This window comes from Notolabrus celidotus, chromosome 3, assembly GCF_009762535.1.
Source record: "Notolabrus celidotus isolate fNotCel1 chromosome 3, fNotCel1.pri, whole genome shotgun sequence".
Taxonomy (NCBI): Eukaryota; Metazoa; Chordata; class Actinopteri; order Labriformes; family Labridae; genus Notolabrus; species Notolabrus celidotus.
The window spans coordinates 8270436-8294232 of NC_048274.1; the positions used below are offsets into that span (position 1 = coordinate 8270436).

The 23797-nt window shown below is 39.8% G+C and overlaps 1 protein-coding gene and 1 long non-coding RNA gene across 6 annotated transcripts in view; both read left to right on the forward strand.

Annotated features, from left to right (window-relative positions):
• Positions 1-879: 879 nt before the first annotated feature.
• On the forward strand, positions 880-3631 carry LOC117810621. Its single transcript, XR_004630813.1, has 2 exons — positions 880-1234; positions 2553-3631. It is a non-coding gene; the product is annotated as an uncharacterized LOC117810621 (long non-coding RNA).
• Positions 3632-5638: 2007 nt separating this feature from the next.
• Positions 5639-23797, forward strand: part of gpc5a (glypican 5a) — a 175906-nt gene continuing 157747 nt past the window's right edge. For 4 of the 5 annotated variants that reach the window (XM_034680642.1, XM_034680643.1, XM_034680645.1 and 1 more), the window contains exons 1-2: positions 5641-6141; positions 14303-14464. In XM_034680642.1, coding sequence (XP_034536533.1) covers positions 5994-6141; positions 14303-14464 — 310 coding nt within the window. In that variant the 5' untranslated portion in view covers positions 5641-5993. Of the gene's footprint in view, positions 6142-14302; positions 14465-23797 lie in introns of all 5 variants that reach the window. The other variant, XM_034680647.1, reaches the window with a different exon arrangement.

Sequence of the window (23797 nt, forward strand, 5' to 3'; positions counted from 1 at the left end):
CAAATTTGCAAAATATTAATATACTGTATATAAGAGCATTGAACTAAAGCTCATTTAATGTGTTGAGGAGCAGCAACAGGTTAATTAGTCATCTTTTTTTAACTTACACGCCTCAGAAAGAATTAATGTGATTAATATGTACAATAGTTTATCTCATCAGTGCAATTATTTTGATTTAAATTGTAATAATTCAACGCAGATCTTAAATGTGCATAAACCTGCACGAGTAAGCATGCTGTTTCATGCTATGCATGCATAAAAACTCTTCATATGTTTGTGACTGTAGGGTGTAAAAACAACTGTTTTAAGACATTTAAATGTTCTAGTTTTTAACAGCAGACTTCATAATAGTTATTAAGAAGTTAAGCTGTAAACAAAGTTTATTGCACAAACTTTCTGCAACAAACAAAAACATAAAAAACATAAAATGTCCAAGTTAACTAAATGTCTTGAAATGCATTTTTAATGTGAATAACAAAAAATTAACCGTCATGAAATCATGCCTGCACACTTTATTTTCCCCTTTATGTCGGTCTTTTCCGTTTAGTATACATTTTACAGATTAATAAAAATTAGCAAAATATCATTATGACACTAAAGCTCATTTAATATTTCGAGGAGCAGCAACAGGTTAATTAGTCAGCTTTTTTTTTTTTTAAACTAACATGCCTCAAAAGGAATTAATATGTTTAATATGTAGAATAGTTTATTTTGATTTTAAATTTAAAATAAATCTGGATTATTTTTTTATATTTTATTTCACTTGAACTTAATTGTGCATAAAGCTGCATGAGTAAGCATGCTGTTTCCTGCTCTGCATGCATACTCTTCATATGTGTTTGGTTGTTGAAAGCCGCAGTGATCTCTGTGTTTCCCTCTCATTCCCTGGGAGAGGTGGAGGCTGTTTGGTTGGAGATGTGGGTCGGAAGTACCGTAGTTTATGTATGCTAATAGGAGAGTTGGGGGTTGTAGCTAGATATTTACGTTCAGTGGGAGCCGCCCTTCATTCACCCACATGGTTACCAACTGGTCGCCTTCGCGCCACTTTCCTAACCCCGCAATCATCTTAAATCGACATATCTGGGCTGTAAATTGACTCACGATCAGTCGGGATTTCTCTCCGCGGTGTGTTTTTGTCCGCTGGTAGAAAAGTTTTCGGATTAGTTAGGTATTTATTTCTCTCTTTTGTCGGTGGCAGCCCAAGCAAGTGAGCGAAGATGGAGGATTTCGGCTGGTGAGTGTCTACTGAGCGCATGTTTATCCGCAAGGAAGTCAGGTTTTGGGTTATTTTTTAATCTCTATTCAGTCAAATTAAATATTTTTTGTGCTCGTTTTACATGTGTTGCTTAAACGCAGTGAGGGGTATTCCAACATTAAGACATAAATGCCATACTGGAGATGAAAACAGTGTAACGTGAGGCGCATGGCAGCCCCCTCTGCTCCACCATTGAGGGAATGAGGGAGATTTGAAAAGCTGTCCGGAGCTTTCTCAACTAGTTTGGGAAAATACAGCCTCCCGTTTACCCCTGTGTGTTAATAAACATGCAGGCTATATAACTGAAAAGTTTGTTTTTGAATCTGATAGATGTGTTTCTCAGTGTTGAGTGCGGTGGTGTGTGAGTTAAAGTGCCCCCCAGAACAAAGCAGCAGCACATGGGGCAGATTTAGGCCTCAGCTAGCTTAGCTTAGCTACATAAACTTTAAAGCTGTGTTAGATGATAAACTCAACATATCTATTTCCCCACTATGCTTAGAATATACATAGACACGTTTTGACACTCATTAAGCTCAACTAACACACAGTAATAACACGCAGAAGCTGTAATTTCCAGCGTGTGCTCAGTTTGTTGTTTGCTAACAAGCTACAGTGTCGTCAACTCATCCTCAACTCGTATGCAATTTTATTAACAAGCAACATGTGAGGTTGAGGCAGCTGCTTTACATTAAATAATCTGCATCCACCTGTGCGAGCTGTAGTGGTTGTAAAGCCACTCCTGTATATTTAATTAACACGTTTTGTCCTGTTTTCTTTAAGCTAACATTAAGCTAGTTTAAGCACCAAGCAGCGCACGGCTGGCTGTTTGCTCTTCCAACACGACTAATAGTCTCGTTCTCTAAGAAGTCCAGCATTTACTGCAACTAAACAGCACACAGCTACAAATTTACACTGTGCAACACTGAAGTTTGCGTGGTTTGAAAGCCATTTAAGCTAAGGTTGGCGCACTTCGAGGCGCCATGTTAAAGACGGTGGGGGAGGGGTGATCAACAGCGTGCACTGCGCATGCGCTCCAGTGGCGCAGGGAACGCGGGCCGCAGGCTGCTGCTCATTCATGTTTTCAGTGACCTCGTGTTGCTGTAATAAATCACAACATCGTGTGTCACAACAACTTAGTGTAATTATCGGCGCATCAGAGAGAATAAAACACATCCACGTTAAAGGAATTACGGATTCACCTTTTTTAGGAAGGATTTCTGAAAGGAACGAGTCACACGTGCTGTACTTTTTAATATTCACGACCTTTCTAAGCTCTCCTGTATTTTTCTGTTTCCAGATCCATGCAGAAGTTGAGGACTTCTCACATTACACCTTGCAGACCATCTCTCCCATGATGCTGAAGTGATGCTGTAAACAGTCTGTGTATTGTCAAAGTGCTTACAGTGCAGGTAGTACTATGCAATACCTACTGCAGTGGAGGCACTTACAGCAATACCCAGACACTGTTGTGCATGTTCTGTGCTGTTACATGTCATGTTGAAGTACTGTCTTTGTGCTAAGGTGCATCTAGTGCAGATAGTGAAATAGACTAGCACCTACTGCCCTAAGTGCTCCTTCTGGCATAAGGGGCTGTGATATGCGCCACCAGACCATTTTTAATCACTAATTGGGCTCAATTATCTCGCAGTTCTCTGCTAGTTTTGCATAGTTGCACTACAAGAATAGATGAGTTGTGCAAATCTATGCAAAACTGATGGTGGCCTGCTTGCTCTCCACCTGTGTTTGTTCAGATTTTTGGTTATGGGGGTGACACATCAAACTCAATCTGCATGAACTGTTTACATGTAATGCTGTTTAACAACGGGAGCATTCTGTCTTGTCACACAAAGCAACACAGTTTCAGCAGTACTAAAGTGCTTATAGTGCAGGTAGTGTTTTCTATCTACTGCAATGTAAGCACTTGAAGTATTTCTGACTACGTGCATCTTGCTGAAGTTCACATGTTGGAGATTCTCAAAGGCTCATCCGAGTTTAATCGTCACTTGGTCAGTTTTGCTGGTTTGCATTCCGCTTTAACTCATGGTTGCTGTGCAAATCCATGCAAAACTGACTAGGTTGATGAACTATGTTTCACCAAGTGGACCAAGATTCTGTTTTTTCTCCTCATACTTGTAAAGTGCAAATGCTAGACATGTGCAGATGTCCCTTCCTGCACAGGTGGGGATTGGTAGCAATGCTGTGTACCTGGAGGTATTGCACTTGTCCCGGCCTGTGTGGGAACAAGGAGATGGCACTGACCTGGAGTAGGACTGAATCCTTAAATGTTTTAACCCTATTGGTTCTTTGTATTGATGTATTTGACTTAAAGACGGTTGAATTGAAATATTTGAAATAAATTAAACATTTGAAACCTTTTCTTTAAGTTTTGTTAGTTTTATAATGAGTTAGTTGCATTTGTAAGAAAATTTATAAAGCATTGAAGTTGAAAGGGAGGTGGTCTTTTTGTAAATTGTAGGCACTGACGTTGACCTGGATTTTAAGTATAGAAGTTCCCTTTGCAAAACATGCATGCACAAAGAAATAAGTGTGCAAACATTAGGTGATTAGGTGATGTATAAAAGAACAAAACAAAATGTTACTGCTCAATAAAAAGAGCCAAGATATAACCAGGAAATTCAATAATAAAAGAAACTAACTTCAAAGACATGTAATGTGCCGGGGGGGCACACAAAACAGGCTTGTCAAGTGGCCCTGCTAATAAAACATTCAACTCTAAGACAAAGCATATATGTAGAACAGAAAATCTAGATACAAATGGGTAAATAAGAAGGATTAGTACTAAAAGCAATGGTAAAAAAGAGTTACAGCAGCTCATGTTAAACCCTGGAAAATCTATATGCAGCAGTGTTGAAACTGCCATGCCAGAAAGACAAACATACCACAAGTGAGATTGATGGTTATTATTTCTGGTTATTAAACATCAGAATCATGAAGAAAAATGGATATTATCTGCCTTTTTCTCTGCTGAAAGGGATCACCAATGACTGAAACAACCATATTTGTCACAGCAGTAAGACTTGGTTGTCTAGGGTAGTGCTACATCTGGGGTTAATGCACTTTTATTCATGTTAAATTTAAATATTCTGTCATATTATTAATTTAACTATTTATTATGAAAAAAGTCCATTAACTCATGAGTGCTAGATTTCTTCTTATTACATAACTTTATTCGACCACATGGCTACGTGAAAACAGCCCTTAAGATTATATTTGAAACTCACAATTATGGTTTACCACCCTTCATTTCTAGTTTGAGTAGAGCCTCTAGGATACAATGAAAGGAAATTACTCTTGTCTTTATAAATTATTAATCAGAATCAGAAATACTTCATTTATCCTGGGGGAGATTTAAAGATTATATTTGTTCTTATACACAAAGAATATTAAGATAAGATAAGATAATACTTTCTTGATCCCAGGGGGAAAATGGTTGTGGGAGCAAAATAGACATTAGCACAAATAGAGAATAAGTTTAAAAAAAAGTAAAATTAAAAATAGATAAATAGGAATAAAAATGTATGGTATATAAATTTGGGGTGTATATTAGAGTATTGTTTGAAAGTCCGAAAAAAATAAGACATACCTTTATTTATTTTTTAGATTAGATTTGGATTATTTTGGTCTACACCAACAAGCAATACTTCCCTCCACAACATAGGAGCCATGTAAAAATCACAAATAAAAGCAAAAACAAAACAATCTCTGAGGGATTCATAAGTTTACATCCCCTGGCAGAATTTATGGTTTCTTGGGTAGTTTCGGTGGTCTTTATGATATAAAAAGAGTAAACAGTCGTTTGATAAAAATTTTGCTTCACCCAACCACTAACCATGAGTGAAAAAAAAGTGTTTCTCTTATCGTTCATATTCTCTGAAAAATGGCCAGAAAAATCACAAATTCTGCCAGGGGATGTAAACTTATGAGCACAACTGTATACATACATACACACAGATCGATATGTACATGCATACGTACACATACACATGCATACATACACAAGTACATTCATGCATACATATAAACATGCATCCGCATCTACATATATTTTAGTCAATCACATCCTGATAATACTGAATAAAATACAAATAATGCTGAAGCACAGAATATTTGGAATAATGTTTTTAAAAAATCACTGAAAATTATTATTGTTATTCTATATATATATAATTATTTAAAAAGAGCAGATTATAAGCAGTAAAACAAGTTGTTGACATGTAAACAGTCAGTGAGTTAAAACTTTTAATTAAGATTAAACAAATAAAATAATCATCATTAGGGTGAGTGCTAAGTGTGCTTTCTCTGTACGTCAGATCAGGAGCCTACGTCGCATTGAATCATCAGTAACTGGTCCTGAGGTCTTGTGTTGAGGTCTCAGTCCGTCCACTAGGTGTGGCTGTCGTGCCGCGCGCCAGCTGCACATCTCGCGGCGGAGGGAGCGCAGGTAACGTTACGGTTCCGCCTCTGCTCTCGGTCCAACCAACTTGGACAACATGCCCATGCCTTTGAACAGAGGAGTTTCCCGCAGGAACTTTCCCTCTGAGACTGGATTTAAAGGATTGTCCGGAGCGTCACATCGACACGAACACTGACACCACGACCTGAATCCTGAATCCTGGAACTCGAGATGTGGACGGGACTTACCTGAGCGGGGACTGCAGGTTCAGAGGAGACCATTACTTCGGTTTTAGTGCGGATACTCTCCTGGGATTTTATTAAAATGGATGCACTGTGGATAAACATCTTCCTCCTGGCGTGTGGGTCCGGATTAGGGTTTGGAAGCTCAAACAAATGCGATGAAGTGAGAAAAGTTTTCCAACTCCGGCAAATTGGACCGAGTCAGTTATTACCTTTAAGTCCCAGACCAGGTAAGACCATGCTCACTGTTCTGACTTCTTTATTTAAATTATAAAGGAGGGTTATTTCCCCACTCTGATTACAGCATGTGACATATTTCAAAGCTTGGTATATTAAATTCAAAGTATGTTAGTTCACTTAATGTGATAGAATGAAAGAAACACACCAGAAGCTTTCAGCATCAGTCTACCTCCCTGTAGAGCCAAATAACTTTACTGTGACTATGAACCTGTCATTTTCCTGCTTCTTAGAGTCTGTAGTTATGAAACGCACCTTTTCAACCCATTTAAGAGGCGTGTGTGCAGTTATGATAATCACATAGACAGAAACAGCAGATAAATGGCATCCCAGGAGGCTCAAATGCTGCAAGAAGTGCCTTTTTAAAGCTCCTCTTCAAGGTGCAATGTGAAGAAAGGGGAATATATGCTCAACCCCTGGAAAAGAAGCTCCTGTGATGCATGAGATGTATGATCCTTTCTTTATAAAAGATAATGTGCATGGTGAATAGTTTTTTCATGCTGTGCCATGTAGAAATGTTACAGAGCAAGATGGCAGCCTCCATGGAAGGGGTCCCTCTCCTTATGTACACTGAACAAAAATATAAACGCAACACTTTTGGTTTTGCTCCTGTTTTTCACGAGCTGAACTCAAATATCTAAGACTTTTTGTATGGACACAAAAAGCCTATTTCTCTCAAATATTGTTCACACAGTTGTCTAAATCTGTGTTAGTGAGTACAGATAATCCATTCATCTCACAGGTGTGGCATATCAGGATGCTGATTAGACAGCATGGTAATTGCACAGGTGTGCCTTAGACTGGCCACAATGAAAGGCCACCAGATCCGTGTCCGGTCCGTCTCCGATCCGTCACGGCACCGGAACTGATAGGTTTCAATTCTAGTCAATGTGTTAACTTCCACTGGATCCACTCCGCTGCGTTCCTGCTGCGTCTCTGATCCGGCAGGTCGGAATGCAATGGATCAGATACGCAAGACTTCTATTTTTGCCAGATGCCGGAGCATGACACATCAATATGCATAGAGCAGATGGAGTGGGACAGGAAGTAAGGCGCCAAAACAAAATGAAAACATCCTCTTAATTTTCAGAATAAAAGTCTCTGTGTTATCGTCAGATCGTTTTTGACTTAACTATGCCAAGAAAAAGTCATTTTGAGTGGAGGCAGGCCTGGAGTCAACAAGTCAGAGGTTTTCAGAGGACCATAAAGACAACATGGATGAGGAGAGGAGAAGGAGGATCCTTGTTTCAGTAATTGCCGCAGGTAAACCTTGGTCACATCACTCCACCTGTCTGGCTGTCCAGTACGGACCGCCGGACCACCGGACCGTACTGGACACAGATCTGGTGGAAGTCCTGTGTGAAATGGGAAGTTTTACTGTATTGGGGTGGGGGGGTCAGAAAATCAGTCAGCATCTGGTGTGACCACCATTTGCCTCATGCAGTGCAACAAATCTCCTTTGCATAGAGTTCATCAGGCTGTTGATTGTGGCCTGTGGTGTGTTAGTCCACTCCTCTTCAATGGCTGTGCAAAGTTGCTGGATATTGGCAGGAAATGGAACACGCTGTCGTATACGCCAATCCAGAGCATCCCAAACATGCTCAATAGGTGACATGTCCAGTGAGAATGCTGGCCATGCAAGAACTGGGATGTTTTCAGCTTCTAGGAATTGTGTACAGATCCTTGCAACATGGGGCCGTGCATTATCATGCAGCAACGATGGGCCTCAGGATCTTGTCAGGGTATCTCTGTGCATTCAAACTGCCATCACTAAAATGCACTTAGGTTTGTCATCCAAACCATACCCCTGCTCATGCCATAACCCCAATGCCTCCACGGGCCACTCAATTCACAAGGTTGACATCAGCAAACCGCTCACCCACACAACACCATACACGCTGTCTGCCATCTGCCCTGTACAGTGAAAACCTGGATTCATCTGTGAAGAGAACACCTCTCCAAAGTGCCAAACGCCATCAAATGTGAGCATTTGCCCACTCGAGTCGGTTAAGACGACCTACTGCAGTCAGGTGGAGACGCCGAAGAGCACGCAGATGAGCTTCCCTGAGACGGTTTCTGACAGTTTGTGCAGAAGTTCTTTGGTTATCAAACCGATTGTTGCAGCACCTGTCTGGGTGGCTGGTCTCAGACGATCTTGGAGGTGAAGATGCTGGATGTGGAGGTCCTGGGCTGGTGCGCTTACACATGGTCTGCGGTTGAGAGGCGGGTTGGATGTACTGCCAAATTCTCTGAAACGCCTTTAGAGACGGCTTATGGTAGAGAAATGAACATTCAATTCACGGGCAACAGCTCTGGTGGAAATTCCTGCAATCAGCACGCCAATTGCACACTCCCTCAAAACTTGGGACATCTGTGGCATCGTGCTGTGTGATCAAACTGCACATTTTAGAGTGTCCTTTTATTATGGCCAGCCTAAGGCACACCTGTGCAATAATCATGCTGTCTCATCAGCATCTTGATATGCCACGCCTGTGAGATGAATGGATTATCTCGGCAAAGGAGAAGTGCTCACTCACACAGATTTAAACACATTTGTGAACAATATTTGAGAGACATAGTCCTTAAAAAGTCTTAGGTCTTTGAGTTCAGCTCATGAAAAATGGGAGCAAAAACAAAAGTATTACGTTTATATTTTTGTTCAGTGCATGTAAAATGCTCATTCTAAGTGAACAAAAACAATATAATTTTTCAATAAGGTAATTATCATTCATTGAAACATACACGACCGGTCAAAAGTTTGGACACACGGTCTCATTCAATGGTTTTTATTTATTTCAACTATTTTCAACATTGTAGATTAATACTGAAGACATTAAGACAACTATGAAATAATCTGGTTTTGCCAGAACATGGATTACAACAGTAGTCAAATAGGACTACCCATTGTGCACTGACCCTACCTCTGAACAACACAACTGATGGTCTCAAACACATTAAGAAGGGAAGTCATTCTACAAATGAACTCTTGACAAGGCTCATGTTAATTAGAAACCATTCCAGGAGACCACTTCATGAAGCAGACTGAGAGAATACCAAGAGTGTGCAAAGCTGTCATGAAGGAAAAAGGGGGCTACTTTACAGAATCTAAAATATAAAACATATTCTGGTTTGTTTAACGCTTTTTTGTGAATTAAATAATTCCATATATGTTCTTTCATAGTTTTGATGTCTTTGGTATTAATCTACAGTGTTTAATAATTGAAATAAATACAAACCCTTGAGAAGGTGTGTCCAAACCTTTGACTGGTAGTGTAATTCTGAGTATTATATTCCATTTCTGTCTGTTCTGCTAAATTCTACACACTGTACCTTTAATTCACATAATGACACAAGCCTCTCTATTGTGGTTTATTTAAAGCAGTGTTACAGACTCTGTTGATTCCACCTGTTTTAGAGGTATATTTGAAGGCATGTTTTCACAGTTACAACAAAAACACCCTTTAAGAGCTTCCAGTCTTTGTTTACCTCTCTGCATTATTAGCAGTTCATGAGCTAATATAACATGTGCTGTGATAATCCCATAAATCAAACCAAAGCTGCTGAGATTACTCGGAGGCTGTAACCAAAAAGTAAAGCAAACTCTCCTCATTTGGCTTTCTAAAGCAGATAAGTGGCTTCCAGGGATAAACAGGAGTGATTTAGGGTAAAGTTGGGTTCACTTAGCTTTTTTGGAACACCTCCCACAAAGTTTTTCTTCTCATGAAACTTCTCCACAAGATTCCTTTTCAGGGGGGGGATTATGACTTCTGATATTTCATGCTGGCTGTGACTCGACTTCAAGCTGCTGCTGCTGCTCCTCTCTGTAAATCTTAACAGTGTTGACTGCCATCCTGCCACAAACTGCTCCCTATAAACTTCAGCAGCTCCTTCCTCTGCTGCCGTAAAGAAACCCACTCAATTGACAGAGAGCCCTCAAATGCCCCCTAAACCTCGAAATAACCTGCATGATGCCATCAACACTCCTGGCCCATAATTACTCCCATGTGGCTGTATGGTCCTCAAGCTGTGTCACACTTTGGTCTATAATTAAAGTCATTAATCTTTCATGCATTTCTCCATTAATTGATAAGATGTGTGGTAGAATAAATGGGGTTGAGATGATGCCTTCAAATGTATTCTTTGTTATTTAACAGGACAGATTTAAAGGTACAGTGTATAAGAATGGGAATATTCAGCAACATCAAGCTGTGAGTTTTTAGGTTAAAATGCTCACTTGCTCTCTCTTATTGTCGGGGAAACTCCACAAACTACGATGGTCTTGGAGGAAAAAAACCTGACCATTTGTCAAAATTAATCATCAATGGAATTTTTTTTGGACACAACAACCTCTCTCTTCGTCCTTTCTCTGCCTTCCATAGACTACTTTTTGTGCGGCCGCTTACTAAATACAAAAGTGTGTATGTTATTAGCTTGTCTGTTCGCTACTGTAGAAATATGGTGGTGCAAGATGGCTGCCTAGGTCGATGTGGACCCTCTCCTGTGTAGATATTTAAAAGGACAGTGTGTAGTATTTAAAGGTACAGTCTGAGTATTTAAAGGCAGAGTTTAGGGTATTTAAAGGTACAGTGTGTATTATTTAAAGGTGCAGTCTGTAGTATTTCAAGATACAGTGTGTAGTATTTAAAGGCAGAGTGTAGGGTATTTAAAGGTGCAGTCTGTAGTATTTCAAGATACAGTGTGTAGTATTTAAAGGCAGAGTGTAGGGTATTTAAAGGTGCAGTATGTAGTATTTCAAGATACAGTGTGTAGTATTTAAAGGCAGAGTGTAGGGTATAAAATGGTACAGAGTCTAGTATTTAAAGGAGCAGCGTGTATCATTTCAAGGTAAAGTGTGTAGAGTATTTAAAGGTGCAGTATGTAGCATATCAAAAGGAACAGTGTGTAGTTTTTAAAGGTACAGTGTGTAGTATTTAAAGGTATAGTGTAGTATTTAAAAGGTGCAATGTGTATTACTTAAAGGTGTAGTGTGTAGTAGAATTAAAGGTGCAGTGTGTAGTATTTAAAGGTACAGTGTGTAGTATTAAAAGGTACGGGTTGTAGGACTTAAAGTGCAGTATGTAGTATTTAAAGGTACAGTGTATCATTTAAAGGTACAGTGTGTAGTATTTAAAGGTAGAATGTGTAGTATTTAAAGGTACAGTGTATCATTTAAATGTACAGTGTGTTTTATTTAGTGTAGGACTAGGTTTTAATATAGGACTACTTTTATGGGGGGATGGATGCTCTATAAGAAGCTGTAATTTGAAAATGATGACTTTTTTAAGCTTGTTAGATTCAGTTTGTTTGGTGTAAAATTAACCCTTTAATCTTTGCAAGCTGGAATTTAGTTTTCCCTGTACACAGCTTCCGTTTATTACCTCCTCTTAGGTTCTTCGGATTCCAAACAGAAACCTGCTTAAACACTTGTTGGATTCTTCCCTTCATGGATTCAGATGAATGTTCTCTGGTTCATTAGATGAAGAAGGACAGGGTGTGAGGGAAAGTGGATCCCAGATTTCATGTCTTTATTTCATTGTGGTTTTTGGGGGGAGATGACTTTCAGATATTCCAGGAAATTCACAAAATTTGCCAAACTGCCCCCAGTTTAGGTCAGAGCAGTCATAAGTCCATCCCTTCGCCTAAACAAAGCTGTTTTCTCTGGTGTCAGAAGTGGAAACAGTTCTGGTAAGCATTTTAAAAAAGCAGGACCTGGGGCACTTTCAAGTTGTCTTATCAGGAGAGTTTGAATTCCTCCATGTGTGCCATCGCCTGCTCTGCTCCCACCTCACTCTTGAGCCTCACAGGGAGCTGATAGGGTCTCTGGCAACATCTCTGTGAGCTCTGCCTAGGCATGTTGGGGAGGCTCCTGCAGAGTTTTGGGTCGCTTTTAAGATGTTTTGATTGTCCCGTATGTGTTGAGATTGCTTACATTTGCTCATAGTGGAAAAGCTGAGACATGACTTGATGTTGTGATAACACTTTGACGCAGATCTTCTATCAGGTCCAGGCTGTTGTGGTTTTCTTGCTCAACGACAACATTCTTTAGCTTGATATCAATGTTTTGAATCTTTACACAATGTTTTATGCGTGTGTGCGTGCTCCAAAATAATTTACATAACCAGACTTCACTGCATATATTTTCCAAAGAGACTAGGATCATTGTATTTTCTTTAAGCGTAACTCTAGAGTTAGTCACTTCTGTGGACATGCCAGACTTCAGCTGCTACAACTCAAACTATCCATCTCATCACTATTATCTCTCTCTCTTCATCTCCCTCGGTCCCTTTCTCCAACACTGTCTCGGCAGATGTGTGCCTAACATGAGTCTGGTCCTGCTGGAGGTTTCTGCCTGTTAAAGGAAGTTTGTCCTTGCCACTGTAACTTGCTAAATGCTGCAAAGTTCTCTGCTCATGGTGGATTAAGCTGAGATCAGACTGAGTCCTGTCTGTAAGATCAGACTGGATCTTATCCTGTCTTGATGTTGGGTCTTTGTTAATAATAGAACATACAGTACGGTCTAGACCTGCTCTGTTTGTAGAGTCATTTGTTATGATTTGGCTCATGTTTGAGGTTTTCAGTGATTTTCTCTATTAAAACTATTGCAGCCAAATTTGTTGCACATATTTGAAACATCTCTGCTCCCCTGAGGATGAACCATATTGCCTATATTGATCCTGCAGCCATCCACTTGGAGGTTAAAACCTTAAAGACAAACTCACACCCACTCTTTGCCTTCATGCTAACTATGTTGTAACTTGCTGACCTAAGATGATAAGCATGCTAATTAATGTTCCTGTTAGGAAAGTAACTTCACTGTGAGTGGTTCAGTGTGCACTTTGTAGCATTCGCCTCAAAGCAACCCTCTGTTCAGAGTATCACAGAGCTAGCATGTCTGCAGAGTCTTGTCGTTCTTTGCTGATGAGTGCAGCCACAGGAGAGGAAAGCTGCTTGTCATTTTGGACAGTTCCCAGTTTATCATACAGGTGATAGAGGAGATAGTTAGACACGCTCACTTATTCCTACCTGCGGGGAGTTTTGGGTGTCAGATCCACCTGACTTGGATATCTTTGGAATGTGTAAAGAAAAGTGGAGCAGCCTGAAGAGAGCAAGCAAATCCTCTGCCCCAGTTTATGCCTGTCATGTCTTAGCATTTCAGTCCAGTCACAGGGGGAAGCATTCCTGTCCCCAAAAAATAAACACTTAGTGATGTTTGGAGAAACACAGTTTAACAACGTGGGTCTGTTCTGACGTTTCACCTAAACCAAAAGACATTATATTACAGTGAACAACAGTCTGTTCATTATGCAAGAAGAAGAGTTTTTAGACATTTATCAAGTTTTTAAACAAATCTTTTTTGAGTTTTTATACATGTTAATATTTGTATTATTATTATTATTATTATTATTATTATTATTATTATTATTATTATTATTATTATTATTATTATTATTATTATTATTATAACTACAACAATAACAGTAATAAAAAAAAATAATAATAATCATAATAATAATAATAATAATAATCATAATAATAATAATAATAATAATAATAATAACAAATTAATTAAAAATAACAACAATAAAACATTCCAACAATTTTAAAAACAAAAAACAATACAAAAGGTTAAAAAGAATAAATGCAAATTAAACAGAATTAAGTGCTGAAACAAGAAACCAATAAATCACTATTATGGAGGTTTTTCAAAAATAATTAAAGGACAATAAAAAAAGTTCATAAGAAGAAGATGACATCACATTAGAGAACATAGAAAAATATATATAAACAGTATTAAAATAATGAATAGAAAAATAATAATATAAATCAGAAATAATTAAATAGATAAATTCAAAGTAATAAGTAAAAAAATAAAAATATAAAAAAATACATAAATACATACAGATAAATAAAAAATATTTAAAAAGGTGAAGTCACATTAAAGTAAGTCTTATTTCTATGTATTTATTTCTCTTTGGAATCAGATGCTTATCTCTTATTTTGATATAAAGGTTTCATGTTAGAGGATCAAATCACACACAGGAATGCCAAAGATGAAGGGAGACTCTTGTGTTGGAATGCGAAGATGAACCCTGTCTCTCATGCTCCTGACAACATTGTTTGTATTTACATTGTGTCTATCTCAATGACTCTCAGGCTCAGACCTCCAGGTGTGCATGTCCAAAAACCTGAGCTGCTGCACCAAGAAGATGGAGGAGAAGTACCAGGTGGCGGCCCGGAGAGACATCCAGAACCTCCTCCAAACGTCCAGCTCCAGCCTCAAGTTTCTCATCTCGCGCAACGTAGCTGCTTTTCAAGGTAAGAGAGTTAGCCGCTGTGTGTGTTTAGGCATCACTGCTGTTGAGGTTCTGCTTTGTAAACGTGTGCTGAGATGAGACGGCAAATGTTTACATGGATAATTGTACGTGTGTAGATGTTTGTGTGTGGTTCAGAGTCGGGTATGCATTTAGGAGTGAGGGATTGTGTGGGCTCTGTAAAAACAGTGGATGAGTCAGTGTGTGTGTGTGCAAACAGAGGGTCTGTCCCCTCTCCAGGTCTACAGCTACACATTGATCTTGAGATTACACAGATTTACTGGAGGTTGCCTGTGAAGGTGAGAATCTGCCAGGAATACACTCTGAGGCTTTTACTCGACTGTCCGCCCCGATGAGAAAATCAAATCCTCATTTCTGGAGCCCTGGAACACATTCATCCCTTGACTCATTAGCTTCCCTTCTCCACCTTTTTTTTCACTCATTGTTTTCCATTCCTCTCCATCCTCTCACCCAGCAGTGACTGACAGTCGACTTGCAGGCAACAACTTGCCTCAGTCTGCGTCCTCTCCCTGCTTGGTGTGGGATGTTCTCCCACTCGGGCTGATAGCTGTCATATGACGGCAGAAAAGGGTGGGCAGCAGATACAGAAGCTTATGACCTGAATGTGCAGACGTATCATTAAAGCTAATTCACTTTAATGATGTCTCTCAGGTTTAAGACGTGCTGTTATCCTCCTCCAGAACTCAAATGATTTATAGGGAGAGTCCTGTATGATCACAGTGATTTGGACGAGGTTTGCAGGAGCAGTTTCTGTCATGAGATGTTTGCGATACTGCTCAGCCTCTGAAGTTCAACAATCAGCATTTATGACGCATGAAACCACTTAAAAACTGTTTACTCATCCTTCATTTTACTTGTAATGGCTGTTAAAAAGGCGTATGAGAATCATTGGTGTAAAGAGTTTCTTAATATATAAACTTTCAATGCTTCCCTTTCTTTGTTTTTGTCGGTGAGTCCCAAACTTTTGTTGGAAATATTTACAAATGAGTCACAGATTTTATTTTGCCTCCCTGTAAAAGTAAATGTAGAAGGTTTGTGAACAGATTTAAGGCGTAGTTTTGTTTCTGTTTTTTCTGTGAACAATTTATTGTAGCAGATTATAAGCCAATAGGGTTTCAGAGAGTTTTAACAACAGCATGAAGGCCGAATTGATTTTAAGGAAGACACTGGTAGGAAAGTTAAAATGCTTTACAACCGCAGGAACTTGATCCAGGAACCAGGGACTTTTCCCAGGAACTATGCGCAATTCGACAGCAGGAACCAGGGTCTAAATTTAGTTCCCGGGTAAGTAATCTCCCCCTGAAAATCCCCAGCTTCAGGGAATGGATGGGCATTTCAAGCCAAAATACTATTCGATAATCATCGGCATCTATTCAACGATTATGCAAATAATAATAATAAAACAGAAGGAGTCCTCTGTAGGACATCATGGGCCACTTTTTATGAATGCGTATTTCAACCAGAGGTTCCGGGGACTTTTAGCCCCCAGAACTACTCTTCCAGGAACTAAATGGTTCCTGTGGCCCTATAGTTGTCTGTGTTCAGCATTGCAGGCCCCGCCCCCCAAAGTTCCTGAACCATTGGAAAGTACTACCTCTAAAGCAACAGCTTTTCAGGGGGAGATTAACTACCCCAGGACTAAATTTAGACTCTGGTTCCTGTTGACGAATTGTGCATAGTTCCTGGGGTCAAGTACCTGCAGTTGAAAAGCACCTTTGTGTATCTAAATGACTAGCTTCTCTCTAACTACTGCTGCACTTGTAATTTCAAGCTGCATCAGGCAAGAATAAGATGAGATTGATGTCTACGGCACAGAGAGGAGAGATAAATCAGGAGTTGTCTGCAGTGAAAGAAGATGTTTGAAGCTTCTGTGAGCTGTTGATGTTGGCCTTATAATTATTAAAGTTTCTTGACAGTAGATAAACATTTCTCAATCCTTGTCTCTGTAGTATTTATTTAGCCTCTCCAGATCTCTGGAGGTATATTTTTCCTCCCTGCCTGTCATAGATCTCTGAACTGGCAGGCTCAGACTCACACAGGAGCCAGTCAAAAAGCAGCTGCATGAAATGAACAGCGCTCACATGGTTTCATCTGAGAAATGGCGGCCTGTGTGCGCTCCTGCCAAACCAAACAGAGTTCCCTCTCAACATCGGCTCACATCAGTCAACAAACACTGACGGCTGCTTCCAACTTCCAGGCTGCGTAATTCAAGTGGCAACAGACGCTCAGCAATTTACGTCTCACATTGGAGTCACAGCTGCCGTATAAATACTCTAAATATTACATTTACTAAGCCAACAAGTCGTGTTCCCAACGTGTGCTTCTCATACATGCAGACTGTAGCTGCTGACTATTATTTCATTACTGACAAATCTGATTGTTATTTATTGAATGCCTTAATGTGTTTCACATTTTCTCAAAGATCAAAGTGACATATTCAGATCCCCTTAAAAAACAGTAAATACTTATTACTGAGGAACTGGAACAAGAGCTGAAAACCAGGGCTGTTTTCGAAACTGCCTAATCCACTAACAGAACGTACTGATTTGGACAACATGCAGCATGTAAACAAGAGCATGTAGGATAAAAGACAAACTTCCTTTAACAGGCAGAAACCTCCAGCAGGACCAGACTCATGTTAGACACGCATCTACTGAGACCGTGTTGGAGAGAGGGATAGAGGGAGATGAAGAGAGAGAGAGATGATAGTGGTGAGACAGATAGTAGTAGTTGTAGCAGCTGGAGTCTGGCCCGTTCCCAGCACCAGGCCGTCTACGGCAGAGATCTAGGGGAACCTATGATACAAGGGAGCTCAGGGACTCCAGAAAGTTCTATGGTTAGAAACTTTAATGGGACAGGAAGAGTTAAAGAGACAGAGAGAGGAGAGAGGGAAAGACAGGATCCCAGTAAGTCAGTCTAAGCCTATAGCAGCATAACTAAGAGCTGGTTCAAGCTTGAGCCAGCTCTAACTATAAGCTTTATCAAAAAGGAAAGTTTTAAGTCAACTCTTAAAAGTACACAGGGTGTCTGCCATCTGGACCCGGACTGGTAGATCATTCCAAAGGAGAGGTGCCTTATAGCTGAAGGTTCAACCTCCCATACTACTTTGAGAGACTTTAGGTACGATGAGCAGGCCTGCATGTTGGGAGCGTAGTGTTCTAGAGGGGTAATATGGCACTATGAGCTCTTTAAGAAACGAAGGTGTCTGACCATTAAGAGCTTTGTGGGTCAGAAGAAGGATTTTAGGTTCTAGTCTAGATTTTATGGGGGGCCAGTGTAGAGAAGCTAACTCTTCCTGGTTCTTGTCAGTACTCGAGCTGCAGCGTTTTGACTTTTGGTGCTGCAGGTACAAAAACAAACCTTTTAAGTTGAATACCGACTTGGGACTAATGCAGATCTGTGATGTATCTCAGCAGCACAGTGTTCTGTTTAATGCGTTATGTTTCTGGCTTCAGGAGAGTTGTAGTACTTAATTCACTAATCCTTTAACCCGTTACAGTTTGTAACTTCAAAAAGTGAACTACAAACCAAACTGTTCCTCCGCACCTCGTCTGTCAGAGTAAATCTGTGTTGATCAAACGCTAATACTTGTTCAAATGTTGATGCAGACTTTTTGACTCACACTCTAAGATATCTGTTTACACTCCCCCAGCACACACACTCACACACAGGAACACACTAGAGCCACCCACGTGGCATTGTTCTGTTGGGCTGTAGAGGTTTTAAGAGTCTTTGTCACACAGATGAAAACTCTCACTGGCACCATATGTATGGGAAGCACGGAGGAACAGAAATGTCTGGCAGCTTCTTAGATCTTAACAGAGTGGAAAGAGAGCGATTTTGCTGTTCATGTGCGGACATAAAAGAAACACAAGTCAAGCATTTAATCCGTCCTCCTATCTGGGGAGCATTCAATGACGCTGAATTAATTTGAGTGAATTGTTTGTTATTCATCTTGTGTGACTGTGAGTTTTGTTTTGGGTGTTTTCGGATGATAATGGGAGAGGAGAAGCGGCAATAACTTTACTGCTCATGCTGAAATTGAATTTTTTTGTACCTTGACTGGCTGCCCGGTGCTCTTTCAGAATTTACTGCTCTGCTTCATCATAAACACTTTTTCACCGGAGGGAAACAGGCGAGGTGGGTGGGTGGGATTGCTCTGAAAAACAAGTCCATTTGTTTGAGTCTCAGGATGATTGGCAGCCTGCACTGTAATTTGAGAGACAACAGAGAACAAGCAGAGTGTATAATGCATTACAAACACAGACAGAAACATGGGCGAGTTAAAAGGGGGCAGGCTAATGTGGTCATTTGTTTTGTGCAAAAGCCTTCAATTAGGCATCTTTATATGATGCAGCTGAAGAGAGAGGGGGGGCCCGGAGAAATCAGAGGAATGTGGATGGATCACAGAGAAGAACAACAACTAATAAAAGGCTATCTCAAATGTTTTTCACAGGGGAGTTTATGCTTCTGCTTTTGTGCTTGTAGTGGGGCTTCACAAATCTTCATGGGCATATCTGACGCAGAAAAAGAGCTCAATACTTTAACATAATGAGCAGCACAAATCCTCGAGCTGTTAATCATGAGCAGGACTTCGAAACCAGACTCTTTCTGCAGTATTTGTTTATTTCATTTTCTGTTTCCTTCTCAGAAATGTGTATCTTTCTTTCACTATCTCGCCCTGGAATGAACCTCACTGTTGCCTTCCAAGATATTTCACAGCCAGGAGATAACTGGGCAACTGAGGTAGAAAAAATAGAGAAAAAAAAACGAGTTGATGGTTTAAAGTCAAGCAGACGGCCTTTGAGGTCTCCTGCACATATCTCTTTTTCTCCCCCTCCTGCTCCCGGTCAGTCAGTAAGTCTCTCAGGATTGCATGTTTTCATTCACCGGTTGTGAGGTTCCAGCACATCGTGCACACAATGCACAAATATGCAGCCTGCTGAGAGGGGCTTCAGGGGAGATCTTTTTTCATCCTCTGCAGGTTTGTCTTACATCCATGGCAACCAACCTGTGCAACCCCGGCGCCCTGTGGAGCAGGACTCAAATAAAACAGAGAAACAGAGCCCACTGTGGATCAGCTGTTGAGATGCCTGAGAGAGCGTCTGGGTAGAGGTGCTTGAATCACGGCAAAACGCTCTGAAATCACCGGATCAAAGGAAGGCCCTTCTTTGGTACAAGCTTAGATTTGAAGACGTATTTGGAGAGCTGTGTTTCTACTCGTTCTGACTGAAAACCTGAAGACTAGTGTTGCCAGTTGAAAGTAGGAAATCTGTCGGTCATGATGTGATGTGAGGGTTTTGTTAGAACTTGCTTCCTGCTTGTGTGGTGGTCTGTCATGAACCCACTGAACCTGAACTCAGTTACAAACTACACAAAACAAAACGGATGACAAATAAAAAAAATTATAGAAGTAAAATATGAATAATAATTTCAAAAATAAAATTATAATAATTATACAAATAAAATAAAACAAATAATTATGAAAGTAAAACAACATTAATTATAACATAAAATATAAATAAAAAAATGTTAGAATAAGATAATTAATAATAATAATTTTTATTATTGTACTAATGAAATAATTATAAACCTAAAGTATTAATAGTAATTAAAAATATATATATATTATACAAATGAAACGAAACCAATAATTATGAAAATAAAAGAATGATAATAAAAAAAAACAGTAAAAATTTAAAAACAAAATAATAATAATTATAAAATACAATAATAATTATAGTAACTATAGAAATACATTGATTATTATTATAAAAAAATAGTAATAGTAAATGCAGTAACAATAATAGCTAGAATTTAGAGACATCAAAATAAAACATGAATATTTTCATTAGGATTAAAGAAAAAGAGGGTTTGAGGATGGACTCAGCTTCTTTACATATTCGATGTTGGGCTACCAAATTGAATATGTTTTTCAGGACAGTTAGCTCGATTGTATCTCAGTGTTTGCAGCTTTGAGAGCATTTCCCCCATCCAACTGTTGAATGAGAGAGGTTTTGCATCTCCTGCTTTTGCCCACCAAACAGAAACAAAGGCCATCTTTCAGTTTGTTACTTTAATCTATCTAGAAATAGAAGGACAAACCGTTGTAGTGTTACATTCAGGACCTTTAATTGTATCTTCTTTGGTGCATTCGAAACGTCTCTGACTCAGTCTCTGTCTTTTCTTGTTTTGTAAGATTAAACATGTGAGACGCATTGAGTGAATTTGTGAGTGTTGCTGTATTTGCAGAACTTTGTACTGAGCTGGCTGGTTTACCTTGCCTCCAGACTCTGTGTTACTCTTAGCTAAGTTGAGCCAAGCTTAAGCTCCTGGACCAACAGCTCCATGCAGGAACAACTCAAGTGTGTCAGGTTACTTCTTCAGCAGCTAAGATAGAAAACAGCTGAGTACCTTTAAGAAACACTGAGGGGTTCTTTTAAACAAGAGATGCATGCTTCTGCTTTATATGCAGACAGATTTCATGGATTATCTAAAGGCTGAACGTGAGCTTGTATTTTGAACAACAGGAAAAACTTGGGGAAACTTTAAAAAGCAGGAAAATAGAGAGAAAGTATGCTATATATATCTCATCATTGCAACTCTAGATTATCACATTAAAGCCGTTAATTCTCCTCAATGCAACTGTAACCTGAAAGTTCATGGCATGAAACTGTTGCAACCATTAACCCTCTGTGGTCTGTGGTCTCTCTTCCACTCACTGTCTCATTTTGGTTTCGAGCCTGGGAAGAAAAATACTCTCTAGTCAACACAAGACACAGGAATCCAGCAGACACAGTCAGCCTTTGCTGTTTTATTTGCACTGCTTCTAATTGCCAGCTTCTGTTTTGTTAGGAGCTCAATTGAGATCAAACACACAGGACTGAGTGCTGCTTGTCGCTGAAGTGGAAAGCTAGCCTGTCGTGCTCTTGACTTGCTATTTGCACTCATAAATGCTAATTGTGTTTCTGTTTGCTAGCTTTTAAAGCATCCACTGCCCATCTTTTACTCATTGAATTGAAAAAGGAACATAGCTGAATGGCAGCGGCCTCACAGCTTGACTGAGTGGAGACCACAATCAGGCGTCAAATTATAGGACGACACAGACTGCGCCAAACAAGTTCTCCGTGGGGGAAGTCCACTTGGTTTGATTGCAGCTGACAAGAAAGATGACTTTATTGCGATGCTACTTCTATTGCAGTCCATGACTTCAGCCATAACGTTGGTTGGCTAGCACCAAAACCATGTAACGGTTACATCTTTGTTTGTTCATTAGTATAGATACAGAAAAAGTCGTGTAATAGGTGTTCTGATACTTTAGACCCATTACCCTGCACTAATATTAATCAATCAATCTTTGTTTATATAGCACCAAATCACAACAAATGTTATCCTCAGATTCTTTCCAAACAGCAGGTCTAGACCGTACTCTATGTTCTATTATTAACAAAGACCCAACATCAAGACAGGATAAGATCCAGTCCCATCTCACAGACAGGACTCAGTCTGATCTCATCTTAATCCACCATGAGCAGAGCACTTTGCAGCATTTAGCAAGTTACAGTGGCAAGGACAAACTTCCTTTAACAGGCAGAAACCTCCAGCAGGACCAGACTCATGTTAGACACGCATCTGCTGAGACCGAGTTGGAGAGAGGGATAGAGGGAGATAAAGAGAGAGATGATAGTGATGAGACGGATAGTAGTAGTTGTAGCAGCTGGAGTCTGGCACGTCCACAGCAGCAGAGATCCAGAGGAACCTACGAGACAAGGGAGCTCAGGGACTCCAGAAAGGTCTGTGGTTAGTAACTTTATTGGGACAGGAAGAGTTAAAGTGACAGAGAGAGGAGAGAGAGGGAAAGACAGGATCACAGTGTGCCAGTTCCCAAAGCCTATAGCAGCATAACTAAGAACTGATCCAAGCCTGATCCAGCTCTAACTATAAGCTTTATCAAAAAGGAAAGTTTGAAGCCTACTCTTAAAAGTAGAGAGGGTGTCTGCCTTCAGGACTCTGACTGGTAGATGATTCCAAAGGAGAGGGGCCTGATAACTGAAGGCTCGACCCCCATACTACTTTTAGAGACTTTAGGTACAATAAGTAGGCCTTCATGTTGGGAGTGTAGTGTTCTAGAGGGGCAATAATAGGGCACTATGAGCTCTTTAAGAAACATGCTGTTGAGACACAAAAGTTCCTGAGGTTGCATCCATCCATGACACAGAAAAAAGACACTTTTGATAGTCTCACTGGGATAATATCCACTTCTTCTTAAACACAGGCCTTCTCTTTGGTACTTTAATATTCCCAGCTGCTCTCTACTGGACATTGTGTAAAAAGCTGTTCTAAAAGCAGCGCTCCAGCAGCCACCACACTTACCTCACTGCTCCTTTGCAATTTCATTTCTCCAAGAATTCCACGTTCTAAACAGTAATTTCTTCCCAAGCACACAGATATTGTCCTGAGACCGGCCCTGAGCAGCACTGCATCACTGACTACAGTAACACAGTGTTCGTTTCCAGTAAACTTTCTATGTTGGTCACAAATTGGCTGCTGGCCTCAGTCAGGGAAAATATGCAGCTTTTTATAGGACGCTGCATTTTAGGATCTTTTGTCTTAGAGTTGAACATTCCTCATTTTATATTCCCTCAAGAAGCTCCAGACGTTCACACAAAGACGCTGAGTTTTTTTCTGCCATGCCAAGAAGTCTGCTGTGGGTTATAAAAACAATACCTGATGCCACAATATAAAAGGTGTGATATAAATCAGATCAGTTTAACGTTTTTTATTGGGAATAAGCAGCTAAGCGAACATACAGCTTGACAGTTTCTCTCCACAATCACTGGAGGTCACTCCATCTCAGAGACATATCTGTAGATCTTAAAAGCTTTTTTAGCAAGGCGGGCAGGATAACACTCGGGCCATGACTTTAGTCAAGACTGAATTATCACATCTACTATAACATGGAAATATAGCACAGAGACATTCAGAATGTATCTGGCTTGTTTAAACTTTAACAAGTAAAAACTGTCTGTTCTCTTTGAAGAATCAAATAAAGTTGGTTCATCATTTTGACATTTTGGCCCCGGGAGGATGACTGCCTTAGAGTTGTGGTTTTAAGTAAAACATCTCTGCCATGTTTTTAAGGTTTACTTAAAAAGTCAGATAGTTACCCTTGTGGAGTGGAATTACATTTGGTGACATTTGTTAACCCCTTAAATGTTAATCTACGGCCCTCATTAAGATAAGATAAGACTTTATTGATCCCGGGGGGACATTCGGTTGATGCAACAACGAAGACAGAAAGAATATTTTAAGAATA